This window comes from Chanodichthys erythropterus, chromosome 13 (genome assembly GCF_024489055.1).
Source record: "Chanodichthys erythropterus isolate Z2021 chromosome 13, ASM2448905v1, whole genome shotgun sequence".
NCBI lineage: Eukaryota > Metazoa > Chordata > Actinopteri > Cypriniformes > Xenocyprididae > Chanodichthys > Chanodichthys erythropterus.
The window spans coordinates 16,094,263-16,120,934 of NC_090233.1; the positions used below are offsets into that span (position 1 = coordinate 16,094,263).

The 26,672-nt window shown below is 38.5% G+C and overlaps 1 protein-coding gene across 4 annotated transcripts in view; it reads left to right on the plus strand.

The window, feature by feature from the left end:
• Positions 1–26,672, plus strand: part of zswim7 (zinc finger, SWIM-type containing 7) — a 90,733-nt gene that overhangs the window by 29,863 nt on the left and 34,198 nt on the right. The window contains exon 4 of one of the 4 annotated variants that reach the window (XM_067407931.1): positions 21,537–22,075. The exons of the other annotated variants lie outside the window; for them this stretch is intronic. Within the exon in view, the coding sequence (XP_067264032.1) occupies positions 21,537–21,831 (295 nt within the window). The 3' untranslated portion in view covers positions 21,832–22,075. Of the gene's footprint in view, positions 1–21,536; positions 22,076–26,672 lie in introns of those variants that run through there. 4 annotated transcript variants of the gene reach the window in all.

Sequence of the window (26,672 nt, forward strand, 5' to 3'; positions counted from 1 at the left end):
TGGCTTGACTTTGTGTTGTTGTTGTGACCGCCATTTTATGAGTGTTCACTTTAGTGGCAGCCATTACATGATTCACCATAGTGTCACATTTCTCTGCGACACCCACAGTAAAAAGTGAACCAACTGTGAGCAGGGCAAAATCCAGAAATTCCACAAACGATCCTCGGGGACCATTAGTGAGTAAATAGTCCTTCAGTGGTTCATTTAGTCCATATGCAAAAAAGTCAATGAGGGCACAGTCCGGTAAATCAGAAAGATGAGCAATATCTAGGAATCTCTGAATATGTGCCTCCAGGGTGCAGTTACCTTGACGAAGGCTTACAAGGTGCCTTCCCTACGGGATCCATGCTGGGACTGGACACGCTCACAGAAGCTGCTGGATCTGGGTTGGGCGAAGTATTCTGTTACGAAGTCTTCTGTAACGAAGCGGGACTGAGGCAGAGATCCATTTGCAAGCTTTATTACAAAAGTAAGCGTGGTCGTACAGGCAGGGTCAAAACAGGAACAAACAGGAACAGAGAGGGACAGGCAGGATCGTAGTCAGGGTACAGGCGGTAGATCAAAAGGCAGGCAGATATCACTCACAGAACGGTATACAAAACACAGGTCAGGACAGGCAGCAATGGATCAACAGCGGGTAAGAGGCAGGAACAAGAACAATAGACAGACCGGATATAAACGCTTGGAATTGTAACATGAGTTAGCAATACTTCGCGGTGAGGTGGTGTGTGTGGAAGTCCTTTATAGTCCAGGTAATGAGCTGCAGCTGGGTGTGGTGATCAGTGATAAGTGTGAAGTGTGTGCAGGTGAGTGGCAGAGAGGATGATGGGAGATGTAGTCCGGGAACAGTGACAGGAACAGATGTGATCGTGACAGTAGCATTTTTCACAACTGTAATGAGGACTAATGAGGACTGGTGTTAAAATAGGTTTTATGACCCATTAAGTTCACAAATGCTGCGTCAGTCAGAGTGACCTAAATCCCCTATGACCAGTCCATATCTGAAAGTGACCACACCACGGTGTATGGTCAGACTTCCCAACACCACCCACAGTGAATTTGTCATGTTGAACTCTGTTTCTGAGTGTCTAGAATAATCTGTCAATGTCCAGGAGAAAGTTGGTGGGTGGAATTGCCCGTTTCCACATAATTCCTCACATGACTGACCATAGATCTTAGCATATGTCTGTTACACTGGGTTAAGTTTTTGTAAAATGCGTACTGTGAGACAGCAAAGAAGAAAAGCAAATAAAGAGCGAATGGACAAAGAAATAAAAGAAACACAGAGCTTAAATACACAGGGCAAACCAATCAATGAAATACAAACCCGATTCCAAAAATTTGCACACATTGTGAATAAAAAGGAATGCAATAATTTACAAATCTCATAAACTTATATTTTATTCACAATAGAATATAGATAACATATCAAATGTTGAAAGTGAGACATTTTGAAATGTCATGCTAAATATTGGCTCATTTTGGATTTCATGAGAGCTACACATTCCAAAAAAGTTGGGACAGGTAGCAATGAGAGGCCGGAAAAGTTAAATGTACATATAAGGAACAGCTGGAGGACCAATTTGCAACTTATTAGGTCAATTGGCAACATGATTGGGTATAAAAAGAGCCTCTCATAGTGGCAGTGTCTCTCAGAAATTAAGATGGGCAGAGGATCACCAATTCCCCCAATGCTGCGGCGAAAAATAGTGGAGCAATGTCAGAAAGGAGTTTCTCAGAGAAAAATTGCAAAGAGTTTGAAGTTATCATCATCTACAGTGCATAATATCATCCAAAGATTCAGAGAATCTGGAACAATCTCTGTGCGTAAGGGTCAAGGCCGGAAAACCATACTGGATGCCTGTGATCTTCGGGCCTTTAGACAGCACAGCATCACATACAGGAATGCTACTGTAATGGAAATCACAACATGGGCTCAGGAATACTTCCAGAAAACATTGTCGGTGAACACAATCCACCGTGCCATTCACCGTTGCCGGCTAAAAATCCATAGGGCATAAAAGAAGCCATATCTTAACATGATCCAGAAGCGCAGGTGTTTTCTCTGGGCCAAGGCTCATTTAAAATGGACTGTGGCAAAGTGGAAAACTGTTCTGTGGTCAGACGAATCAAAATTTGAAGTTCTTTTTGGAAAACTGGGACGCCTTGTCATCCGCACCAAAGAGGACAAGGACAACTCAAGTTGTTATCAGCGCTCAGTTCAGAAGCCTGCATCTCTGATGGTATGGGGTTGCATGAGTGCGTGTGGCATGGGCAGGGACCATCAATGTTGAAAGGTATATCCAAGTTCTAGAACAACATATGCTCCCATCCAGACATCGTCTCTTTCAGGGAAGACCTTGCATTTTCCAACATGACAATGCCAGACCACATACTGCATCAATTACAACATTATGACTGTGTAGAAGAAGGATCCGGGTACTGAAATGGCCAGCCTGCAGTCCAGATCTGTCATGTAGCGTGTTGTCGAGCAGCCTGGGAAGAGTTAGGAAGCACACAATAGTTTTCCCGAATGCCAGTCGTGGTTTATTTTAAATGCCTTTCACCAGCAGGTGCAGCCAACAAAATACAAAAAAAAAATAAATAAATAAATAAATATAATACAAAAATGAATTCAACACGTACTTATACTAAAATACAAAAGAAAGTGCTGTGAGCAGCAAAACCTGGCACTACACAAGGCACAGCGGCACATTTGGAATATAAAACTGTTTATCTCACTTCAGACAAACATCTTCACGCGCATGCATCATTCACAGACTGCCCCAAACATACACAGATCATGGGTTAACTAGACCAGTTTCCCGCCAAACACTAATGGGTCAAACCATTGTTACGGGGAAAGATTTCACCCGTAACACTTCACACCAGATTCATTGAATATCATATAAATATATAAGCAATTCATTTCTTACGTTTCAATCATAATTCCAACCAGCACAACATACAAATACAAAAGAAAGATTCACCAGATCATAGTATTTACACATCTCTCCCCACTCTAGAAAATAGTATGACCACTGAATAAGAGTAATTGGTGATATCCATGTGACGTCGTCATGTGTTCTCAAATACAGGACCAGACAAGTAAGTTGAAATGTAAGACTATGACATGTATTAAACAAACATATGAAAACTCATGTCAAATCATAACAACCCATAAATAAATAAACAATAACATATTGAACTGATGTTCACGTGATGACCTATGTGTTCATCATCACAAGATCTTTCACCCATAGAAAACATTTGGCGCATCATAAAGAGGAAGATGTGACAAAGAAGACCTAAGACAGTTGAGCAACTAGAAGCCTGTATTAGACAAGAATGGGACAACATTCCTATTCCTAAACTTGAGCAACTTGTCTCCTCAGTCCTCAGACATTTGCAGACTGTTATAAAAAGAAGAGGGGATGCCACACAGTGGTAAACATGGCCTTGTCACAACTTTTTTGAGATGTTGTGATGCCATGAAATTTAAAATCAACTTATTTTTCCCTTAAAATTATAAATTTTCTCAGTTTAAACATTTGTTATGTCATCTATGTTGTATTCTGAATAAAATATTGAAATTTGAAACCTACACATCATTACATTCTGTTTTTATTCACAATTTGTACAGTGTCCCAACTTTTTTGGAATCAGGTTTTTTAGAGAACGAGTGCAACTGATAATCAAACAATAAAAAAACCATGGAAACAGATGAAAACAAAGGAAACTGAACTGAAACCCACCCAAAACAAGACAATGAACAAGATCACACATAACATTACCTCTTTAAAAAAAATTTAATGTTGTCTCTCTGTTAGTGATGCACCAAAATTATTTTTATAACTTAAAAATTTTTAATTTAGCCAAAAATTGACATCCCCACTGTTGATACGTTTACCTGCTGTAGCTTATCCACCTTGTGTGCCTCTTACCATAACAGCGAGCTCGACTCGGATGTAAATATTAAGGATGGCGTCAATTTCAAACCAATTCAAGCCTGATTTAGGCTTAAAGAGCATATTGCAGGTTAAAAAAAAATTGAATATAACTGAAATATACAACCTATTATGAAAATACCATATGAAAAGTTAATGCAGGATTTACAGGACAAAAGGGCACAATTTTAGTAGATAAAGTGACTGTTTCTTTGACTGTTTGTAAAAACTTTTTTAGGGCCCGAACACCGATGGTGTGACGACCCTATTGTAATTGCTTGGCCAATTCTTCTTCTTCTCCTAAATGAATCACATTTTTGAGGGCCTAAACATGCTTGAAAACTCATGAAACTTTGCACATGTATCAGAAGTGGTGAAAACTATGTGCTATGTTTCACGTAAAGTTATGAAATTCAGTAGACACATGTAGCAGCCCAATACCCACAAAAAAGCTTCTGGGTGCAAAATCTGTAAACCCAACAGGAAGTGAGATATTTTGAATTTTTTCTGCAAAATTTTGGCAGTTTTTGCGATTTCCAGATGTTGTACTTTAACAAACTCCTAGAGCTTTAATCAGATCAACATCATATTTGGTCAGTCAAATTTAAAGGCCTTTACGATGTTAAATTGTGAAGATCTTGAGTTTTCGCTGAAGGGCGTGTCCGTGGCAGTCTGGCAAAGTTCGATGTTTCGTCATGAAACAGAAAGTTGTTGTAACTCAGGCATACAATGTCTGATCTGCCCCAAACTTCACATGCTTTATTAGAGTCCTGGCCTGAAGACATCTACATGCCAACATTCAGTTACAGTCAAAGTGCCTCCTGTGGGTAACAGGAAATTACATGTTTTACACTGTGATTAACTCCTCATAGAGATTTAACCAGAAGCATGTCATATATAGTCAGTCTAATCTTGAGGCCTTCACGATGTTAAATTGCAAAGATCTTGAGTTTTTGTTGAAGATTTCATTGAAGATTTCGCTGGAAATTTACGTCTGTGGTGACTGACAAAGTCTGATGTTTCGCCATGAAAGAAGAATCACATTTTTGAGGGCCTAAACATGCTTGAAAATTCATGAAACTTTACACATGCGTCAGAAGTGGTGAAAATTTACGTCTGATATGGGTTTCAGAATTAGGTGTGGCAAAATGGCTCGATAGCGCCACCTACAAAATTTCAACGAAGTGCCCCGATGCTACGTTTCACATACAAGTATGAAATTCGGTACACACATCTAACAGCCCAATACCTACAAAAAAGTCTCTTGGAGCAAAATCTGAAAACCAACAGGAAGTCAGATATTTTGAATTAACTTTGCATACAATGTCCGATCTGTCCCAAACTTAAGATGTTTTATTAGAATCCTGGCCTGAAGACATCTACATGGCAATATTCAGTTACAGTATAGCGTCACCTCTGGGTAACAGGAAATTACATGTTTTACACTGTGATTAACTCCTCATAGAGATTTAACCAGATCAACATCATATGTTGTCAGTCTAATCTTAAGACCATAGTGATGACACATTGCAAAGATCTTGAGTTTTCGCTGAAGGACGTGTCCGTGACGGACTGACAAAGTCTGATGTTTCGCCATGAAACAGGAAGCTGTTGTAACTCACATACAATGTCCAATCTGCCCCAAACTTTATTTGTGTGATAAGAGTCCTGACCTAAAGACCTCTACATCCCAATATTTAGTTAGTCATAGTGCTACCTGCTAGCAACAGGAAATGGCATGCTTTACTTTGCAATTCACTCCCAGAAACACATTTCAATATGCCACGAAGTACCAAACATACTAGAAACACGTTAAATCATGCAACACTTGGCTAAGTGCTAATGTATGCGATTAACGCCACGAAACAGGAAGTTGTTGTAACTCAGACATACAATGTCTGATCTGCTCCAAATTTCACGTTTGATAACAGTCCTGGCCTGAAGACATCTACATGGCAATATTCAGTTACAGTCAAAGTGCCACCTGTTGGCAGCAAGAAGTGTGGCACTTTGAAATGACTTTGCCATATTTCCCTTGTATTTACTCGCTTACATGCATGTTGCCCACTGTTCAGTGTTTTCCTAAGGCCAACAGGTGGCGGTGAGCCCAGATACAAGAGCCCTTTCATCACTGAAATTAAAAAAAAAAAATTCTCAACATCGCATTTTACGTCACGAGAGAGAGTTGTTTGCCGGGCTCTGCATTGACTCAGTGCAGAGTAGTAGCGGGAAGTTCGGATCATTTTACTGACTGATTCAGCAAAATGAAGGAATCTTTTTTCAAGTCATTTTGTTTATTTCAGCAGAATATAATTGAAATGTTACATGTTAAATTCCCCAACACATACTACCACTGCAGTTTCAAATAACATTGGTTATTTGAAACTGGTTATATTGGTTAACAAAACAAAAAAGGATGATTACATGTGTTTTAAAGCTGACCTACCAATTTCACATAGTAGGCATTTCTCCTTCACAACGACACTTCTCACCTGTCTCCCGCTGCTGCGGGAAGAAAATGCTAGTTAGCGCAGCTTAAATGGGAAATGAGCGCCTGCTCCGGTGTTCTTACAGATATCTATTAACTCAAACGTATTTATAAATTACAAATAACATTTGTATAAAACAAATAAGGTGACTACTTGTGTTTAAAGTTGACCTACCAATTTAACAATCTCCTATGACTTTCATCTTCACGGTGCTATGGGAGGAAAAGACCAGAAAATGAACACTTGCTCAGATTTTATGGAAAGTATTAACTAAAACAAAGCTTTATATCTTGCAAAAAACATTAGAATATAACATATAAAGCGAAAAAATGAAAAGTTAACCTACCATAATCTTTATCCTCTTGAGTCTGTCACAGAGCCGTTGCGTATGAGGAGGTGTGTGGTTGTTTTTTGCGGTCATTTAGTACTGTATATAGATTTACAGTAGGCTAATATTTTCCCAGAATGCATTGGAAAATCTACAGTAACATACTGTACACAGCTTATACAGTTTGAAACTAAGAATACAGTAATGTTGTAAAGACAAAATGTACAGTAACATACTGCGCTCAGATTCTATTTGTAGGGAACTGTTGAGAACACATTATATTACTGTGAAAACTACAGAAATAATTTACAGTGTACTTACGCAAATGCTATCACATTTGTAATAAAAAAATAAACTAATGCCAAATTATGAGTAAGAAATTATTAATTAAGGGTCTTCAGGCTATGTAGTGTGTTAGTTCACCTCTCTTCCCGATTTGAGTTGTTCTCTTTTTTTTTTTCACCTCACATTTATCATGTCTGTTCCTCAGAAAGATTAGTTCACCTCATGTCATGTGAATACAGACAGACAGAAACAGATAGACAGACAGAAACTAAAACAAAAAGAAAAGAAAGTCAAGTCAAGTCACCTTTATTTATATAGCGCTTTTTACAATGCAGATTGTGTCAAAGCAGCTTTACATTGATAACTGGTACATAATTTGGCTGCACAGCAGCTCTTAAATAATAGTGTCAATGCAGGCAGATCAGAAGCACTGTTGAATAAATGTCAAGAATACTATTGTGTCCCCAACTAAGCAAGCCAAAGGCGACAGCGGCAAGGAACCCAAACTCCATCAGGTGACATCAGGTGGCAAACAAGTGGCAAATAGGTGTTAAAATGGAGGAAAAAAAACCTTGGGAGAAACCAGGCTTAGTCGGGAAAGAAAGAAAAAAAAAATACACAAATAAAGATGTGTTGCAAGTAGGGCTGCAACAACGAATCGATAAAATTCGATTATTAAAAGAGTTGGCAACGAATTTCATTATCGATTCGTTGTGTCGCGCGACTATTACGCCTCTCAATAAGACGCGGAGATGTTTGAGTATAAAAAAGCGCGGTTGAGCGCGAGGCAGAGCGGAGCAAAAATAAATAGATAAATAGCAGAGTGGAGGTAGAGGAAAGACCATCGGAGAGTAAGCAAGTTTGTGAATATTTTAAATAAACAAGGAAAAACAAAATAATAGCGATCCCTCTGTCATTCAGTGTTATTGTGGCTACATTCAGCACTCGTGACACGCAAGACGCGTCGCTATGGAAACATTAAAGGCAAACGTTCTAAAATAACGGTCGCCTTAAAAAAACTATAAAATATTTTAAACTCACGCTCGAAAGGGTGAATATTAATCAAACAACAAAAGACAGAGAAAATCACTCACTGCTCTTTAGCTTTAGGATTTATTACTAATTATATTTAATCCATAAGGAATGTTGTATGCAAGTTGTTATAAAGAATGCATATATCATTAATTGAAAAGAAGACATTGTGTTCTTCTTTAGGAGGAGTGGTTTTATTTAATTATAAGACAATATTTTTTTATGTCACAGCAGTTAAATCTGTGTCTGTATTGCATGTTCAAATTTTAATATTATTCATATTAATAGGTTAATACAGTATATGTTTTCTCCAGGAGTATGTAGTGATTTTTACTTTGTCCATCAAAGGACACAAAGTAAAATAGGGATTGGTACTCAAGTCACCGCTGACGTTGTGATTTTTGGACACACGTCTCTTAAGGTGTGGTTATGAATACATCAGATAACCACTTCCCCCCCTTTCCCTAGTTCAGGGCACCAGTCAGGGTCTTTCACTCCCAACAGGGGCTTTCATTCATTTAGAATTAATGTAAAGTGGTCAGCTGATTTATCTGAAAGATTGGTGAAACTGCTAACTTGTAGAGCCTTTTCTGTATTATCAGCACAAGGAAGACACAAGTGTAATAAAATAAATTTTATTAACAGAAGATAAACAAAAATAACTAACACAACTACTAAATGAATACCATGAATGATAAAGGAATAAAGTGCATAAGATACATAGAATACAAGTGATTAAGTTGAGTGTGGCTATGGAAGAGTTACGTTATCTTAGGGAAAGATAAACTGTTTCTCTGAAAATAGTAAGGTGGAGAACCTTATTATGCAACAAACAAATAAACGAGAGATTATTTGTTATTGACTAACATCAGCTATATTGAATCTAATTGGAATTAGGAAACTATATACTGTTAATATACAACAATGCCAAGGTCTCTGGAAAGAGGTTTGGTTAAGTGATATTTACGTTCCACTTGGTCGAGTCCGATGACGGTGACGTCTTCCACTGGTTGTACTGGGTGACAGTGCAGTGGGGAGAGGAGCCAGAATCTGTTTCAACAGTCTTGAACACGAAGCTCTGTGGGATGCTGATCTCCTAGAGCACCAAAGGGTCCTAAAATCTGGAACACGCAGACGAGGCCCTGGCGTAGGTGCAGAAGGTCCTTAACAATCTGGAACACGCAGACGAAGGTACCTTGAAGTGAAGGTTTGCTCTCCTGAGCTTAACCTTGTTGCAGATGTCGCCACTGTCTCGCTGGACTGAAACTTTGAACATAGTGTTGGTTAATGTCTCTTTCCTCAAAAGCTGGAGGCTTAGAACGTGGTCGTCTCTGTTGTTGTCTCTTCTGGATGGACCAGAGGCTCAGAACGGTATATCTGTTAATGTCTCACTCCTTACAGAGTTAAGACCCAGAACCGTGTATCTGTTGTGTCTCAGCTTCGCAAGCCGGGACTCGGAACAATATCTGTTATGTCTCACCCGATGGGAGACTCAGAATGCTATATCTGTTACGTCTTCCCCCTTTCAAGGGCAGACTCAGAACAAGGAGTGTCGGTAGAAAGGGTACCTTTATCCCTTTCCGATGAGGAGATTGCATTTTGGCGCTTCTCCATTTGAGTGCTGTGATTGGCTGCTGGCATCAGAGGGGACACACACAGTGTGGCCCACCCTTCTCTCCCCTGTGGAACTCATTTGCATAAAGCACAAAGCTGGAAGTCTTTACAGTGTCTTTAAAGTGAACCAATGCATTTCTCACTTTCCAAACCACCACCAGAATACCTTTGGCAATATTCTAAACAAATAGAGACTAAACATGATGGAAAAAGATTGAAATGTCATTCAATTGTACATTAACAGCTGTATTTGTATCAGATGTTGCACTACAAATGGCTGTCAACGAGAATACTTATTTCTGTGAATAAGTGTGAAATGGATGTGTCGTTTGCATCAGTTCTAAGGACTTCAAACATTGAATGGATTTGGATGGATCTTTGTGATCTCTCTTTGTTTCACCCATTTCTACTAAGGTCCCAAGGAATTTTTATGGCAGTCTCTGGCCAACTTAAGGAAATAATGTCTAGATGGGTGAAAGGCAGTAACTGCCTGTGGACCAATGAGAAGCCTTGTCCTTCCCAGGCTTGGTACAAGAGGTCTTCTTCTTACCCTCTAAGAGAGTTCTGGATGTTGTCCTTCCATCTTTATCTGATGCGGTAGGACAGTTTGTTTGTGTTAGTCCACCGAGATCCAATCAAAGTGTAGCAAACCTTTGTCCACTGTTACGGACAGAGAGAGGCCCGGCCATAAACTGGGCCCTAGAATGTGCTGTTCACTACAAGTATATAATGGGTTTGGAAATTTTAGAGAAATTCTTAATGCATTACAATTTAACTAAACCCGTTAGATTTAGTCAACTAAAATCTTTTGATATTTAGTCAACTACTAAAACAATTCAAATGACTAAAACATGATTAAAACTGAATGGCATTTTAGTCAAATACTATGACTAAAACTAAATAAAAATTTGCTGTCAAAATTAACACTGATCTGTTTTCATGTATTTATTCTGTGCTTTGTCCCATATCGGTTACTGTTGACAAATATATTTGGGAGTGAGTGAGTGTAGTGTAGAGAAGAAGTTCTACCTTTCAAACAAATCCTGTTAAGTTTTCTGAATTGATTTTTTTCTTTATTTAAAAAAAAAAAGATGTATTGTTGTGACAGCTCAGGTCCCTTTAAACAAAAATATACATCTTTTTGTGCACTTTATTTAAAAAAAAAACCTATATATTTGGCAGATGTAAAGCATACATGTGTATGTTTTTTGTGTTAGTTCATTTGTTTTTTGCTTTTTATTACTTTAACAGCTCAGGGATGTTAAAAGAGCAACCTGTTTTTGCACGTTCTGAGGATTTTTTGCACTGTGAATTTGCACTGTCAGTTCTGTTTTTTAATAAAAGGTTGGAAATTAATGTTTTTTTCCCCCGATTCATTGATTAATCGTAAAAATAATCGACAGATTAATCGATTATTGAAATAATCGTTAGGTGCAGCCCTAGTTGCAAGGGTAACAGAAAATAAGTACAATGTAATAAATTTACACATTAAGAGGACACAAAGGATGCAATAAAGAGATTTCCATATACCTGTCCAGATCATTTCTGAACAGAGAGAAAAGAGGTTTAGAGCAAGTAAATTTTTTATGTATATGAAATTTACCTACCAGGAAACACAAATTAACTATGTAATATTTGCCTACATTCTCTTTTGAGTAGTCAAACAATCCAAAGAAAACATCTTTAAAGCAGAAAGAAAGTCACTTTCAAAAAAAGATTGAATGAACATTACAAATTCTGACTAAAATGTCTCTGCGTGATTACATTGCCAAAACAAATGAATGACATCTTCCTCAGCAGAATGACAAAAAGAACAATTCTCTTCAATATCTGACTTATATTTCCTAAGAAAGGCTTTGTACTGATAACATTTGTGAATTAATTTATGTGATATTTCTTTTTCTTTATTGGTTAGAAGATATTTATGAGGCAAGGACCATACTTTCTCCCAGGGTGTATTTTCTACAATTCTATTCCAGTATAGTATTACATAAGGAATTGTAATTATCTCTCTCTGAAAGAGGAATCTGATTTTATAATTATTTTTTGTTGCTCTACAGAAAAGCACACACTTCCGACCTCTGTGTCAATTAATTTCAAAGAATAAGTACATGCCAAGAGCATCTGCTTATGGAAATTAGGCCACCAACTTTAGAGAAATACAATTGGGGATAATATTCCAAAGAGAAGAGGGAATATTATGGAAGTAATTTGATGCCAAATGTTTTTGAAATAAAAAGCTTGTTGAATTGCACTAATTGAAAAAAAAAAAAAAAAAAAACATGCATTACATTAGCTGTGCTTACATTTAGATGCATTGTATTTTTAAGGCTTGCATTTTTATGGGCTGAAATTCAACATGGTTGTATATTTAAGCTGTGAATATTTCAATTAAAAATATTTCACACACATTTTCATTATTACAAATTCAATAATTTATATTCACCTTTCAGATTTCACTTCCAAAATATTTATTCTGTTTAAAAATACAACCTATAAAATTCAACTAGCAATTTTCAGTCCATTTTATTTTGCTTTACAAATTCGCTTCCACAAATTCAGTGGTTCAAATTCGACAGAAAATTCAACATTTCACATCCGGGATGGATGATATCCATCTGCTGTTAGTCTTCTGCACCAGCAGATGCCGCTAGCAGCTGTTTACGAAGACGAGCAATGGCTAGTAAGTCATCATTCATTCATAAAAACGGATTTACAGAAATGGCGCAAGCGGTAAGTGAATGTGTGATGATTATCAGGGCCAGTATAAATGCAGAAAAGCTGATAAAGACACAAAAGCTGTGTTTATGTTTAATTCAGTGTTTTTACAGTTACTTTTCCTGTGTAGGCTACAGCTTTCTCTCCAGTGAACGAGATTATAACGTTATTGCCCGATGCTGGTGTAAGATCAAACGTTAAATCTGAGGTAGACATATATTTATCTCTGTTGTTAAGTTTCCTTAACTTTATATCGTGGCACTGTGTTGTAATACTAGGGTTTCCCTCATCCGTCATGGATTCCCCTGCCATCAGGACATATAAAACGCTTAACACGGCTTAATGGACTTGTACAGTGATATAAAAGACCACACTCGCACCTTATTTGTGATGTAAATTATATTATATAGGCTCCAAGAAAGAAGATAGCCTACTGGTATAAAGTTGTTTTGACGTTGAACGTTTGTGGTATTTGCAAATTATACAGCAGATGGAGATCATGCATCAGCACTCTACTGCTTTTCCTGCAAGTTCCCGGATGTGAAATGTTGAATTTTCTGGTGAAACTGAACCACTGAATTTGTGGAAGCGAATTTGTAAAGCGAAATAAAATGGACTGAAAATTGCTAGTCAAATTTTATAGGTTGTAGAATAAATATTTTGGAAGTGAAATCTGAAAGGTGAATATAAATTATTGAATTTTTAATAATGAAAATGTGTGTGAAATATTTTTAATTTAAATATTCACAGCTTAAATATACGACCATGTTGAATTTCAGCCCATAAAATGCAAGCCTTAAAAATACAATGCATCTAAATGCAAGCACAGCTAATGTAATGCATTTTTTTTTCAATTAGTGCAATTCAACAAGCTTTTTATTTCAAAAACATTTGGCATTAATTTACTTCCATAGATTATTAAGAAAATTCCTAAGCCAGTAGATTTTAAAAGTGTTAAAGGCAGTAAAAACTAAAAAAAAATCCAGTCCCCCCTGTTTTATTGGATTCATCAGTACTGATTTTCTAATAAAATGGGTTTTATTTTTCCAAACAAAATTGTTTAACATGCTATCAACCTTTTTTATAGTTTTTTATCCACCTCCAAGGAAAGGGCTGCATAAGTGACTCTCGATCTTTCAGCTTTAGAGAGCAAAATTCTTCCTCTTATTAATAAATCTCTCTGCAACCAAGAATTGAGTTTCTTTTGGGTTTTCGTTATTAAAGGATCTCAATTTAGTTTACATCATGTTTTTTTATCTTTATTAATTATGATTCCTCAATAAGTAACTTGATCTTTCACAGGAATGAAACATATTGGGGGGAACATTACAGCTTTTAACAGACATTAACTTACACTTGTTGATATTTAAATAGAGACCAGAAGCTCTAGAGAAGAAATCAATCAGTTTTAATGCTAAAGAGATTTGAGAGCTGTCATTCAAGAACAAAGTGGTGTCAGCTGGCTAATAATAATTTGTCTATTGGAATTTACAAGGTATTACAATTAACTACTGGGAATCTGCAAAGCAAAAAATTGAGAGGCAAGTAGAAATAAATATGGAGATATAGGACAGCCTTGTCTTACTCCATGTGACAAAGCAAATCTTGAAGAGGTACTGAATTTTAATTTACTAGCACTATTATTATTTTTATATAATGTCCTAATGGTTCTACAAAATGGAACACCAAACTCAAATTTGATAAGAGCTTGAAAGATGAAATTATGCTTGAGTGAATCAAAGTCTAAAAAGAGCAAGTAGCTGTCATTAGGGATGAGATCCTCATAATCTAAAATATCTAGGACTAATCTTAAATTATTCGTAATGTGATGTTTTTCCATAAAACCCGATTGTGATTCATCAGTAATAGTGTTAAGGACATCTTGAATTTTTTTTTGTTACAATTAAAGCCAAAATTTTATGATCGTATATTATAAGAGAGTAATTGGTCTCCAATTTTCTAGACATTCTTTTCTTTATTGGGTTTGGGTATTAAGGTGTTAACTCCTTGTGTTGTAGAAGGTGGAAGTGCTTCTAATTCAAAACTTTCCTGAAACACTTAGTAAGAAAGGGGTTACATCTTCGGCAAACATCTTATATAGTTCAGAGGTTAAACCATCACAGCCTGGACTTTTATTATTTTTTTAATTTCTGATTGGGATATATTGGAATTTCTGATTGGGATATATTGCCATCACAAGCTTTTTTATCTTCTGTTGTAATAAGTTTATTAGGAATAATAGATTTTTTTTTTTTTTAAAGAGTTGGCTGAATTCTCACAGTATCTTGAGATGTACAAGTTATTATGAAATTTGGAGCAAAAAGATGCTATTTCCTTAGGATTATCAAGAGTTCTATCATTTGTACGAAGACAATCAGTGGAATAATTCATAGCATTGGATTTTTCCAGCCTGAACATTTTTTTGTTCTCCTTCTTCCAGCCATTTTTCCTGGATCTATCATAGGCTCCCTTAGCTTTAGATCTATATAGGCAGTAGCGCAAAAAGTGGGTATGCGCTATATGCGGCGCATAGGGGCGCCGCACCATGGGGGCGCCAAAGCGATGTTTTTTTGTTTTGTTTTTTTTGTTTTTGTTTTTTAAATAATAAAAGTTATATAAGTTTATATAAAAGTTATATATTAAAAAAAAAGTTATATAAATTTTAGAGGACTAACAGACTAGAGTAGGCGCCGGTGCCCTCATAAGATTCCATCATAGAATTTAGACATAGAAGGGTATATCGCGAGTGGGCGGGGCGCAGCGCTGAGTGAGCAGCAGTAACGTTAGTGAGTTGTAACGTTAATTGAAACTCGAAAAAGATGGATAAAGCAAAAAAGCTATCGGGGGCTAAAAATAGAAAAAGAAAGAGGGAAAAGGAGATGACATGTCAAGGGATGCGACAGCAGCTAAATAAGTGGATGGTGAAAGGCAACAGGTAGGATTTAAAATGTGACGTCTATGCTTGGAGGCTTGCAAATACGTTATTCATGTTAACAGACTAGCTAGCATTTGCTGACACTGGGAATGTAGCAGACAGAATATGTAGCTAGCTTAGAATATGCAAAACCGAGGTTGCTGAGCTGAAAACTGAAAAATATAAGGTAGAATGTACAATAAATGACAAGAATCTGGAAAACAACTTTAATATCTCTGGTTTACCGTGGAAATTATGCATATATTTGCTACCAAACTTGGAGGCTTGCAAATATTAATGTTGACTGACAAGTGTTTACTAACTTACTGCAAAATAATGTTGCTGATATCTACATTTAGATTTTGGTTAAACCCTTTGTTACCAATCCCATTCATGACACATCTCAATTTTATTAAAGTAAAATGACAACTAGTAAATATAAGGTAGCATGCACAATAATAATGACTAGAAGCTGAAAAACATTACTTATGCAATAAGGCTGGTTTATCATGGAAAGAAATAGTTTTTTTTTTTTTTTTTTTTTTTTTTTTTTTACATATGTGTACATATATACCATATAATTATGGTAGGCTTACAGTGGCTGTCTGATATACTTTAAAATAAACATTTATTATTTCAAACCCATACATGATGATGTCCAGCACACTTATTTATTTAGAAGTGGGGGTGGGGGGGCGCCACATTTTTTTGCTGCATACCCCTCTAACACTGGATAGTTGCGCCCCTGTATATAGGTCATCTAATTTATTTTGTAGTGTAGAGTGTTCAAGCATTTGATTATCGGTCAATGGTTCCTTAAATGGAAAAAGTGGATAGTTGTGAAAGAATTTCATCTTCTAATAATAATAATTAGAAGATGAAATTATAATAATTTCGTTTTGCTATACTACTTCCAAATTTTCTTAAGAATTTACATAATTCATATTTTAAAAGCTCCAAATTGCTTCCATAAGCTTTTTGTGATTTAACCTTTTCATATTTAAGGATGGAACTATTTAATTTCCAAAGTAAGGCTTTAGAGGAGTATTGATTGTTACATTTTGGGATAGATCAACTAAAATACAGATGGCTTTATGGTCAGACAAAAGACTTTATTATTAAGATTATTATTATTTTTTTTACTTAATGTTTTAGAAATCAACCAATAATCAATTCTGGATTGCCTTGAACAGTCATTGTTACACCAGGTGTACTGTATTATATCTGAATAGATTTCTCTCCAGATGTCAACTAAGTCAAATTTATCCATAAATGCTATAATATTTGAGTTAGGGGAAACTGCTTTCCTCGGAGGGAACCTATAATTCCTACCTATAATTATTAACTGTAATGTTAAAATCCCCACCTAAAATTAGAAAGGCAGTAGGTCATTTACCCAATGCATATGTAGTTTTTTGATCTAGAATGTTAAAGAAAGTGCAGGTTTCTGCAACAGAACTGTATCTATAGATGTTGATGATCATCAATATAAACTAAATGATGATAATCAGCAGAAGTGTCCGGAAAGATCAGTACTAGTTTCTAAAATATTACCATTAAAATTATACTTCATAATCCCTGCTCCAGCAGAATTTTCTGATCCTTGTGATAGGGATGTCGAGATCCGATCATGTGATCGGAAATCGGGCCCGATCACGTGGTTTCAGACTCGATCGGAATCAGACGTTACCTCCCGATCAGGACTCGGATATATATGTATTAGGGGTGCAACGGTTCTCGGTAAAAAAAAATCGAACCGTACCGTATGGTTTGTTTAAAATAGCAATGTGGAAAACAGACAGAGTTCAAATAATGTACGTTTCAGTCGATGGATGCGCAAAACGTTACAACAACGATAATCAAAAAGCGTGGACAAAACAGTCACTCTTTGTAAACTGTTAACTGCGAGTGTCGTCTGCTCTCATGTCCAGTCATTTACGCCGTCATCACCCGGGTGTTGATACAGGTGAGACCTGAACAGCACACGTTGCTATCTGTGTTTAAACTAACTCATTTAAGCCTTGCTGATTTAAACCTTCAAGAACAAGACGCGAAAGAGAACTCGCACGCGCTGTGAGAAGATTTGTGTGCGCTCATGCGAAGCGCGCACACGCTTATTCCAGTCAGCGCGCAAATACTGAGTTCTCTTTCACGTCTTGCGCTTCAGCGGACAAATTCATACAAAAATTATTTAAAAATGCCCGTCCTAGCGAGTATCCTAGCAAACATAGTCGGTTATGTCTTAAGTGATCGTATATTAGTCGAGAAAGACAGCGCATGTGGAGCAGTATAGGTATGTACTGGATTGTGCATGCCTTAAAGGGAGAAAAAACTATTCCTGCTGCCTGTTTTTAATGTTAAATAAAACAACAAATAACAAAGAAATCACTTACTGCTCTTGACTGAATAGTTTTTGTAACTTCAATAATGATTAATCTTTATTTATTTTATACAGTAAATATAATAATCAGTGATATTTTATATTTGATTACTTTATCCATTTTCTGTTCGTGAAAACGACTGTTAGATACCTGAAAAAACTGAAAAGCACTGTTCCTGGATCTGTTTTTTTTTTCCGCTCTTCTTTATTCTTTTTCATGTTTTATAGAAGTATCGGATCGGGACTCGGTATCGGTAGATACTCAAAATCAAATGACTCGGACTCGAGGGCAAAAAACGTGATCGGGACATCCCTACCTTGTGATAACCATATTTCATTGCTCCACTGTGACCTCCAAAATTTGGTATCTTTAGATGTAGGGTGACTCTCCTGAAAAAAACAGAAATCTACTTTGTGCCTTTTAGAAAACAAAAATAGAGCTTTCCTTTTAACATTATTTTTCAACCCCCTGGCATTTAAAAAATATATACTGTATATAGACAAAGACTATATTTGAAAATATAAAATATTAATATTTTTATATTTATATTAAAAAATGCAACAGATCGCCTGACTCTGGAACATAAAAGAACAAGTAATAGTAAGGGCATGAGTATAATGGTGCGTTCACACCGGACGCGAATGAAGCGGTAAGCGCGAGTGATTTACATGTTAAGTCTTTAATTCTGGAGCTGGGTGAATGTGAATTTTTGTTTTGCATTTTAAGTGATTTAATATTTGATAAAAACACTTCACAGTGTTTGGTCTTCTAGTGAAGAGAAACAGCACAAAAGCAGGGATATTCAGGCACACAGAAATCTATGCCCTCAGAACTCTGTAGAAAGCTCCATGTTCTACGTGTCACCCATAAATATTTAGGCTAAACTGTTTTTAGCACAATTCAGAGTGTGGTACAACCAGATCTATTTTCCATGGTTAAAAAGTTTTCTCTGAAATCAGCACAGAATCAGTCATATTATTATTATTATTATTGTTTTTTTTTTTTTTTGGGCCTTCAGGTTTTTTGCAAAAGTGTGTTTGTATAAGTGTAATGTGTGCTGAAGCAGACGTTCACTGGTGGGTCGTCCTGCCATTTTAGGAAATGTTTCCGGTTGGTCCAGTAGCCAATATCCTGTCAGTCAGCCCCTCACTGGGGAAAGAAACTTCATTAATATGTCATTGTGATTGTCATACTATATTAAGATCAGCTGTGGTTAATAATGTCCTTCCCTGGGGCTGCTGTCCAGCTGCCATAGTGTTCTCACTGACCTTCAATTATGATCTTTATTGAGTTCTGACCTACAGTAGCATAGGTGGAGTCAAGAAATAACATAGACATAGATGTTTTTCTGACACCATGTGGTAGTTTCTGTGTTGATATAAATCTCAAACACTCTACTGTTGCTCACAGTTTCACTTGCTGAAAGACACTTTTACAGCTGTTTGAGTGACCTGTGAAAGACGTGTTTGCGTGTTTGGTAAAACACTATGCCCTACACTATGCCCTATTTTTGCAGTTTGTTTAACCCTCAGGGGTCTGAGGTTTTTTGGGGCCCTGGATAAGGTTTGACATGCCCTGACATTTGTGCTTTTTTCAGTTGTTCATAAACGTATTAATGGAAAAAGTGTCATTACACTGTATTCATCACAAACTAGGCTACAATAATATGTGAGGAACATGTATGTACATGTTTGTATTTTTGAAGAAATAAAGTTTATGCATGGTTATTGAAAAAACAAAAAACTTAAGTCACTGAAATAAAGCCAAAAAATATATATTAAATTTGTGTTCACAATACTTCTGGGTATTGTAGGTTGTAGACTAGAGTTTTTGCTTCAAAATGAGGTAAAAATTATGCTGCCTGCTTGTTCATATAAAACAATAGAGAGATTTAAATTTTCTAAAACATCTTTGGTCGAGAAACACAGTATGCGTGGAGGCGTGAATCATCATGAATAATGGGTGATTCTCACCTGAGAAAACAAAAGAATCACATAAAGAGCTCTAATGAGCTGCATAAATAATGAGCTCTTTCAGTCAGGTGGGCTGTGAAAAAAATCATGTCTCAGCTCATGGTGTAAATCAAAACGTACAGAAAAAACTGCAATACTGTGAAATATTATTACAATTTAAAATAATGGCATTCTATTATATTCTTTAAAATGTAATGCATTTCTGTGATGCAAAGTGTCTGAACAGTTATGTTACCTCTATGGCATTTCATATAGACTTTTAGCTTAAAAGCATGCACATTTGGAGAAATATTGATGGATTCTCATATGTTTGTCAATTTTCTATACAGAGGAGTAATATTTATTCAATATTTATTGTCTTCACTATGAACACTGGATACTGTTTTCAATTCATACTTGCAGCCGGAGGGCGCTCTGTACACCTTTAGTCCACAAATCCATATAAAAAAAAGAAGAACCAGGAACTAACTGCATGTCTTCTAGAGCTCGCTAACCATGGCTTTAACATCCAGATAGACACTTTTCAAGACAATAAATACACGATTGAGACGATGAATGCATGCATTGCCTCAGAATTTGCCTCTGAATAGCGCTGGCTCCGCGGGCGTGGCCGCATTAGTGGATAATGAGCTGAATCATGGACTTCTGGCATGGCTCTTTTTCATACAGATTACATAAACACAGAATTTTTGTTTTCGATTTGACTTACATGATTTAAAACCTGACATTTCAATGTGTCTTTAGACAGAAGTCTAATTTTTTTGTGATTAGTATTCACTAAGTTACAGTTCATTTTCTGAGAACTATCAGATTGGACTTCGTTCAGAGGGAGACGAGAGATCACGCATCAAGTTAGTTTTCTTTATTTTCCAAAAAGCACAACATTTTGTTTTTACTCTGAGTGTACACAAATAAAAGAAGATATTCCACAGTTTAAAATGGTGTATAGCTTATAATTGTATGTGCAACATTGACTGAGTATTTTGAGTCTCTTTCACACTGGTTAGAAAAAAAACGCGGTGGTCACACCAGCGTGACCGCCGACCCGAGAGTGTTAATGACGCTAGTACAGTAGACAGTAGTTGCACAGCTTTAAATAACAACCCAATGTACATTAGAGCATTAACTGATAACAAAAATAAGAAGAAACACATCTATTTAAAATATAATCAAATGTGATGCATTGATTTCTGGTCCTTTTATTTCTTTTCTCTGTGAATTATTATGGGAATTATTATAATAGAATAGTAAAGTAACTACAGTCAAACTAAAATTTATTCAGATTCCTTGAACATTTCTGTCACAGACACGCCAGGCTCCACAGTCACCCAATCACAGTGCACTCCCTCACCAGAGTACTAATTATCCACACCTGTCACGCATCAGCACCATCATCACAGGCACTACAAAATGATGTTTTATTAACAAAATTCGGGAGGAGCAACGTTCAAATAATCTGACTAATCATCACGTCATCTCGGCCAGCTGTCAGCAATCAGTAATCAACATATCTACCCAATCAGCATGAGTGAAAGCATATATATTAGACACGGTCGACTCACCCATATTCCTCGACAGTTTGACAGCATCCCTCCACCACCCCGTCTCCTCACACCTGCACTGGTTACTTTCCAGAATACTAACCAGGATGGGGGGGGGGGGGGGTAATCTGGGTTCGGGCCAAAATACCGAGCTCGGAGCCCTCTCCTCGGACAGCACGCCAAATACACATACTACTACGCATACTATTTTCTATCTGATTATTTGTAAGTGTGAACTCGTGAAAGACACAGCAGCACACACAGTCACTGTCCGGTCTCGTTAACGCATACCTTCCTTTTATGCTTACCTCTAGGACTCCTCCAACGATTACTTGCCTGTCTCCAGCATTCTCCACGTCTCCTAGTGTTCTCCTCGTCTCCCGTGAGTGTCTCTGTGTCTGGTCTGCTCCTGACGATGAGGAGCAGACCAGACACTGCTTCTGCCTGCCATCCACAATCCCTGGGAAAACAAGACAAGTATCAGTTCCACGATCACCCCTGCCAAGAATTATAGCTGCCATCACTTACCTGCACTCTGCTTGCCATCTCTGGTTGTTCAGTAAACACTATTTGTATTCTACCTGTGTCTCCGTCCCCTTCTGTCTGTAACAGAAGGCCGGACCGTACCCTCTGAACAACCAAGATGAGCACTCCCGACCCCTTTCAAGATCTGGTGGATGCACTTCGTTGCACGCTCACCAGCACTCCCACAACAACACCACTAGCGCCCACTTCCGCATTCCCTGCTGCATCTCCTTCGCCACTCACAGTCTCCAGTCCCATGGCCAAACCAGCGCCCTTCTCTGGTTCGGCGGAGAACTGCAACAGATTCCTGCTACAGTGTTCGCTGGTCCTGGATATGCAACCGCACCTGTATCCCACCGACAGTTCCAAAGTGACGTTCATAATCTCTCAACTCGACGGAAAGGCTCTTTGCTGGGCTGAACCGCTCTGGTCAAAGAAAATTTTTTTGGGAAACCAGCCAGGGATTCATCAATCGGTGAGAGATTATGCAAACTCAAACAAGGTTCAATGTCTGTGACTCATTATGCTCTCCAGTTCAGAACCCTAGCTGCATCAAGTGGTTGGAACGAACAAGCCCTCATCGTCACCTACCGTCAAGGTCTGGACCATATGAGGATTCCAAGGTCTCGCTGCATATGAGGATTCCATCGGGCTCGAACGATTCATCCCACTCTCCATCAGGTTCGCCACTCGTATGCTGTTGTGTCGAAGAGCACCAGGGCCATTCATTTTTCCCATTCATCCTCCGCCAGCCAGAATCCGTCAGCCTCCCAGAACCAGCCAACAAACCCATGCAAATAGAAAACTCACGTCTCTCTTCTGCTGAGCGGCAGAGGAGGCTGACCCAGAATCTCTGCCTATACTGTGGCTGCGCTGGGCATTACATTGCTGAATGCCCCACTCGCCCCGTGCGAACCATGGTGAGTGTTATCATGCCTATGTTGAATAAGATGAAACCGCTCACCATTGTTGTAAACCTTACTGCTGCCAATTTCTGTCTTTCAGTTAATGCTCTCCTCGACAGACAGAAATTTCATGACAACAGCCACGCTGAAAATCTACCAAATCCACTCGGTAACAGAAAGACCCCTATGTCAATTACGTTGCTGTGTAGGCCCTCTTCAACTTCAAGTTGGCATTCTTCATACAGAAGAGATCCACCTGCTGGTTCTGGAGGACTCAACGGCTGACGTGATCTTAGGGTGCCCCTGGCTAGAGCAGCATAACCCCATCATCTCCTGGAGGACAGAATAGATCCTAAAGTGGGGTAACCAATGCTTTAATGACTGTTTTCCCCAGTTTCCTATTTCTAGTCTCCCACGTTCCAAGAAATTCCAAGTCTGTGCTACGTCTGTGGAAAGCCCACTCAAATGCTGCTCAACGGACATCCCTGCATGTTACTCCCACTTCAGCGATGTGTTCTGTCCGAAGAAAGCCTCCACGCTGCCTCTTCATCGGTCATGGGACTGCGCCATAGACCTCATTCCCAGTGAGCCAGTGCCCAGAGGGAAAATCTACTCCCTTTCCATCCCGGAGGAGAAGGCCATGGAGGAATACATCTCCGAAGCTCTGTCTCAAGGCTGCATACGCCCGTCTACTTCCCCTGCTGCTTCCAGCTTTTTCGTTGTGGCGAAGAAGGATGGAGGCTTGCGGCCCTGCATCGACTACAGAGCTTTAAACAAAATCAACGTTAAATTCAGATACCAACTTCCTCTCATCCCATCAGCGCTGGAACATCTCCGCAGAGCCACTGTGTTCACCAAGCTGGACCTCCGCAGCACATATAAGCTCATCCGAATACATGAGGGGGACGAATGTCACAGTGGTGTCCACATGGACGAGAGGATGGTCTCCGCTATCAAGGACGGGCCCATTCCCACCTCCATGAAAGAACTGCAAAGATTCCTGGGTTTCGCCAATTTCTACCGAAGATTCATCCAAGGTTACAGTATCATCACCACCCCCTCACGGATCTATTACACAGTAAGCCCAAGTCTCTGTCCTGGACTCCAGCCACCACTCAAGCCTTCGACACACTCAAGAATGTGTTCACCTCCACTCCCCTCCTGGTTCATCCTGATCCTGATACCCCCTTCGTTGTCGAGGTAGACGCCTCTACCACAGGAGTGGGAGCGGTCCTTTCCCAGCAGCAGGGGAATCCCAGTAGACTCCATCCATGTGCCGCCTTCTCCTGAAAACTCAACCCGGCGGAGGTCAATTGTCACAGACACGCCAGGCTCCACAGTCACCCAATCACAGCGCACTCCCTCACCAGAGTACTAATCATCCACACCTGTCACGCATCAGCACCATCATCACAGGCACTACAAAAGACACAGCAGCACACACGGTCACTGTCTGGTTTCGTTACCTACCTGTTATGCTTACCTCTAGGACTCCTCCAACGTTCTCCACGTCTCCCAGTGTTCTCCTCGTCTACCGTGATTGTCTCTGTGTCTGGTCTGCTCCTCGTCTGCCTGCCATCCACAATCCCTGGGAAAACAAGAGAAGTATCAGTTCCACAATCAACCCTGCCACAAATTATACCTGCCATCACTTACCTGCACTCTGCTTGCCATCTCTGGTTGTTTAATAAACACTATTTGTATTCTACCTGTGTCTCCGTCCCCTTCTGTCTGTCATTAATACAGTTTATTACACGGTGTAGTAGACTTAAGTTCGTAGTGGGGGAAGGAAGAGGTCAGGGACGGCGAACAACTGCTGACTGAGTCTTTATTGAATATCAAAACGGTTCAACAGAAAGACTGTGCAACGCACAACAACGAAAATAAACAATCCACAAAGGGCTTTACTCCAGGTTCGGCATACGCTATCCACAAGGGCTTCTCTCCAAGTTTGGTTTACACCATCCACAAGGGCTTCACTCCACGAACCTCGACTCGACTCAGTCAACAGTTCCCCTCTCTCCATCACACACTCCTGCTTCTCACGGCGTTTTATCCTGTCTCCGCGGCAATCACTGGAATGAGAAACAGGTGTTCGTGATTTGTATTCAACCCACTCACTTACCAAGCGTCTCCCGCTATTCTCGCTATTCTCTCCGGTTGCAGACCTCACTGAACCACGCCCCCCTCGCCACATACCCCCACCGCCCGACTCAGGCCAGGGAGCCTTCCGGCCTGCACCCCCCCCCCCCCCCCCCCTTTCTGTGGAACACCTTGAACTTAACACTCTGAGGTCTGAAAACGCGCCGGCGCGTTTTGCAGGTTTTTTTTCACATTGCAGCAAAACAGACTTAAAATACTCCGTCATTTTTTGTCATAGAGACATAAGTAATATATCAATTGAAACTATAGAATGTCTTCTTTTATTTATATACACTCAAAGTAAAAACAAAATGTTGTGCTTTTTGTAAAATAAAGAAAACTAACATGATGCGTGATCTCTCCTCTCCCTCTGAACGAAGTCCAATCTGATAGTTCTCAGAAAATTAACTGTAACTTAGTGAATACTAATCACAGAAAAATTTAACTTATGTCTAAACAAACGTTAAGATGTCAGGTTTTAAAACATGTAAGTCAAATCGAAAACAAACCTTCTGTGTTTATGTAATCTGTATGAAAAGAGAGCCATGTCAGAAATCCGTGATTCAGCTCATTATCCGCTAATGCGGCCACGCCCACGGAGCCAGCGCTATTCAGACGCAAATTCAGAGGCAATACATGCATTCATCATCTCAATCGTGTATTTATTGTCTTGAAAAGTGTTTATCTGGATGTAAAAGTCATGGTTAGCGATCTCTAGAAGACATGCAGTTAGTTCCTGTTTACTTTTCTTCTATGGATGAATTTTAGATGAGTTTTTGTTTCTTTAGCGCCCTCCGGCTGCAGTATGTATTGGAAACTCCATTCATGGAATAGCCTCTTCTTCTTTTAGATGAATTTGTGGACTAAAAATACACAGAGCGCCCTCCGACTTCAAGGATGAATTGAAAACACCAGCGATTATAGTAATGACAATGAATATTAAATTAATATAACTCCTCTGTATAGAAAATTGACATAAGCATATGAGAATCCAATATTTCTCCAAATGTGCATGCTTTTAAACTAAAAGCCTATATTCAGACTCTTTGCATCACAGAAATACATTATATTTTAAAGTATAATATAAAATCATTACTTTATATTGTAATAATATTTTTCTGTATGTTTCATATATCATAATGAGCTTGAGACATCACAGAAGGTTTTTTTCACAGCCTACCTGACTGAAATGCCTCATTAATATGCAAGTCATTTCAGCTCATTACTATCCAATTCTTTTGTCTTCTCAGGTGAGAATGGCCCATTTTCAGTGGTGATTCACGCCTCCTTGCATACTGTGTTTCTCGGCAAAAAGTGTCTTACAAAAACTAAATCAATATATTGTTTTACATGAAGGAGTAGGCAGCATAATTTTTTACATAATTTTGAAGCAAAAACTCTAGTTTACAACCTCCAATACCCAAAAGTCTTGTGAACACAGATTTACTGTACTTTTTTTGGCCTTATTTCAGTGACTTAAGTTTTTTGTTTTTTCAATAACCACGCATAAATGTTATTCCTTCAAAAACACAAACATGTACAAACATGTTCCTCACATATTATTGTAGCCTAGTTTGTGCTGAATACAGTGTAATGACACTTTTGTCATTTATATGTTTATTAACAAATGAAAAAAGCACAAATGTCAGGGCATGTCAAAACTTCTCCAGGCCCCAAATCAGCCTCAGACTCCAGAGGGTTAAAAGGCTGTAAAGCCAGATACCAACGAGTGATCCGCGCGTTGGTATCCTTCATGCAGTGGAGCCACTGCAGGGGAGTGTGGTCCGAACAGAGAGTGAATTCCCATCCCAGGAGATAATAACGGAGGATGAGGACGGCCCACCTGATAGCCAAACACTCTTTTTCTACGGTACTGTA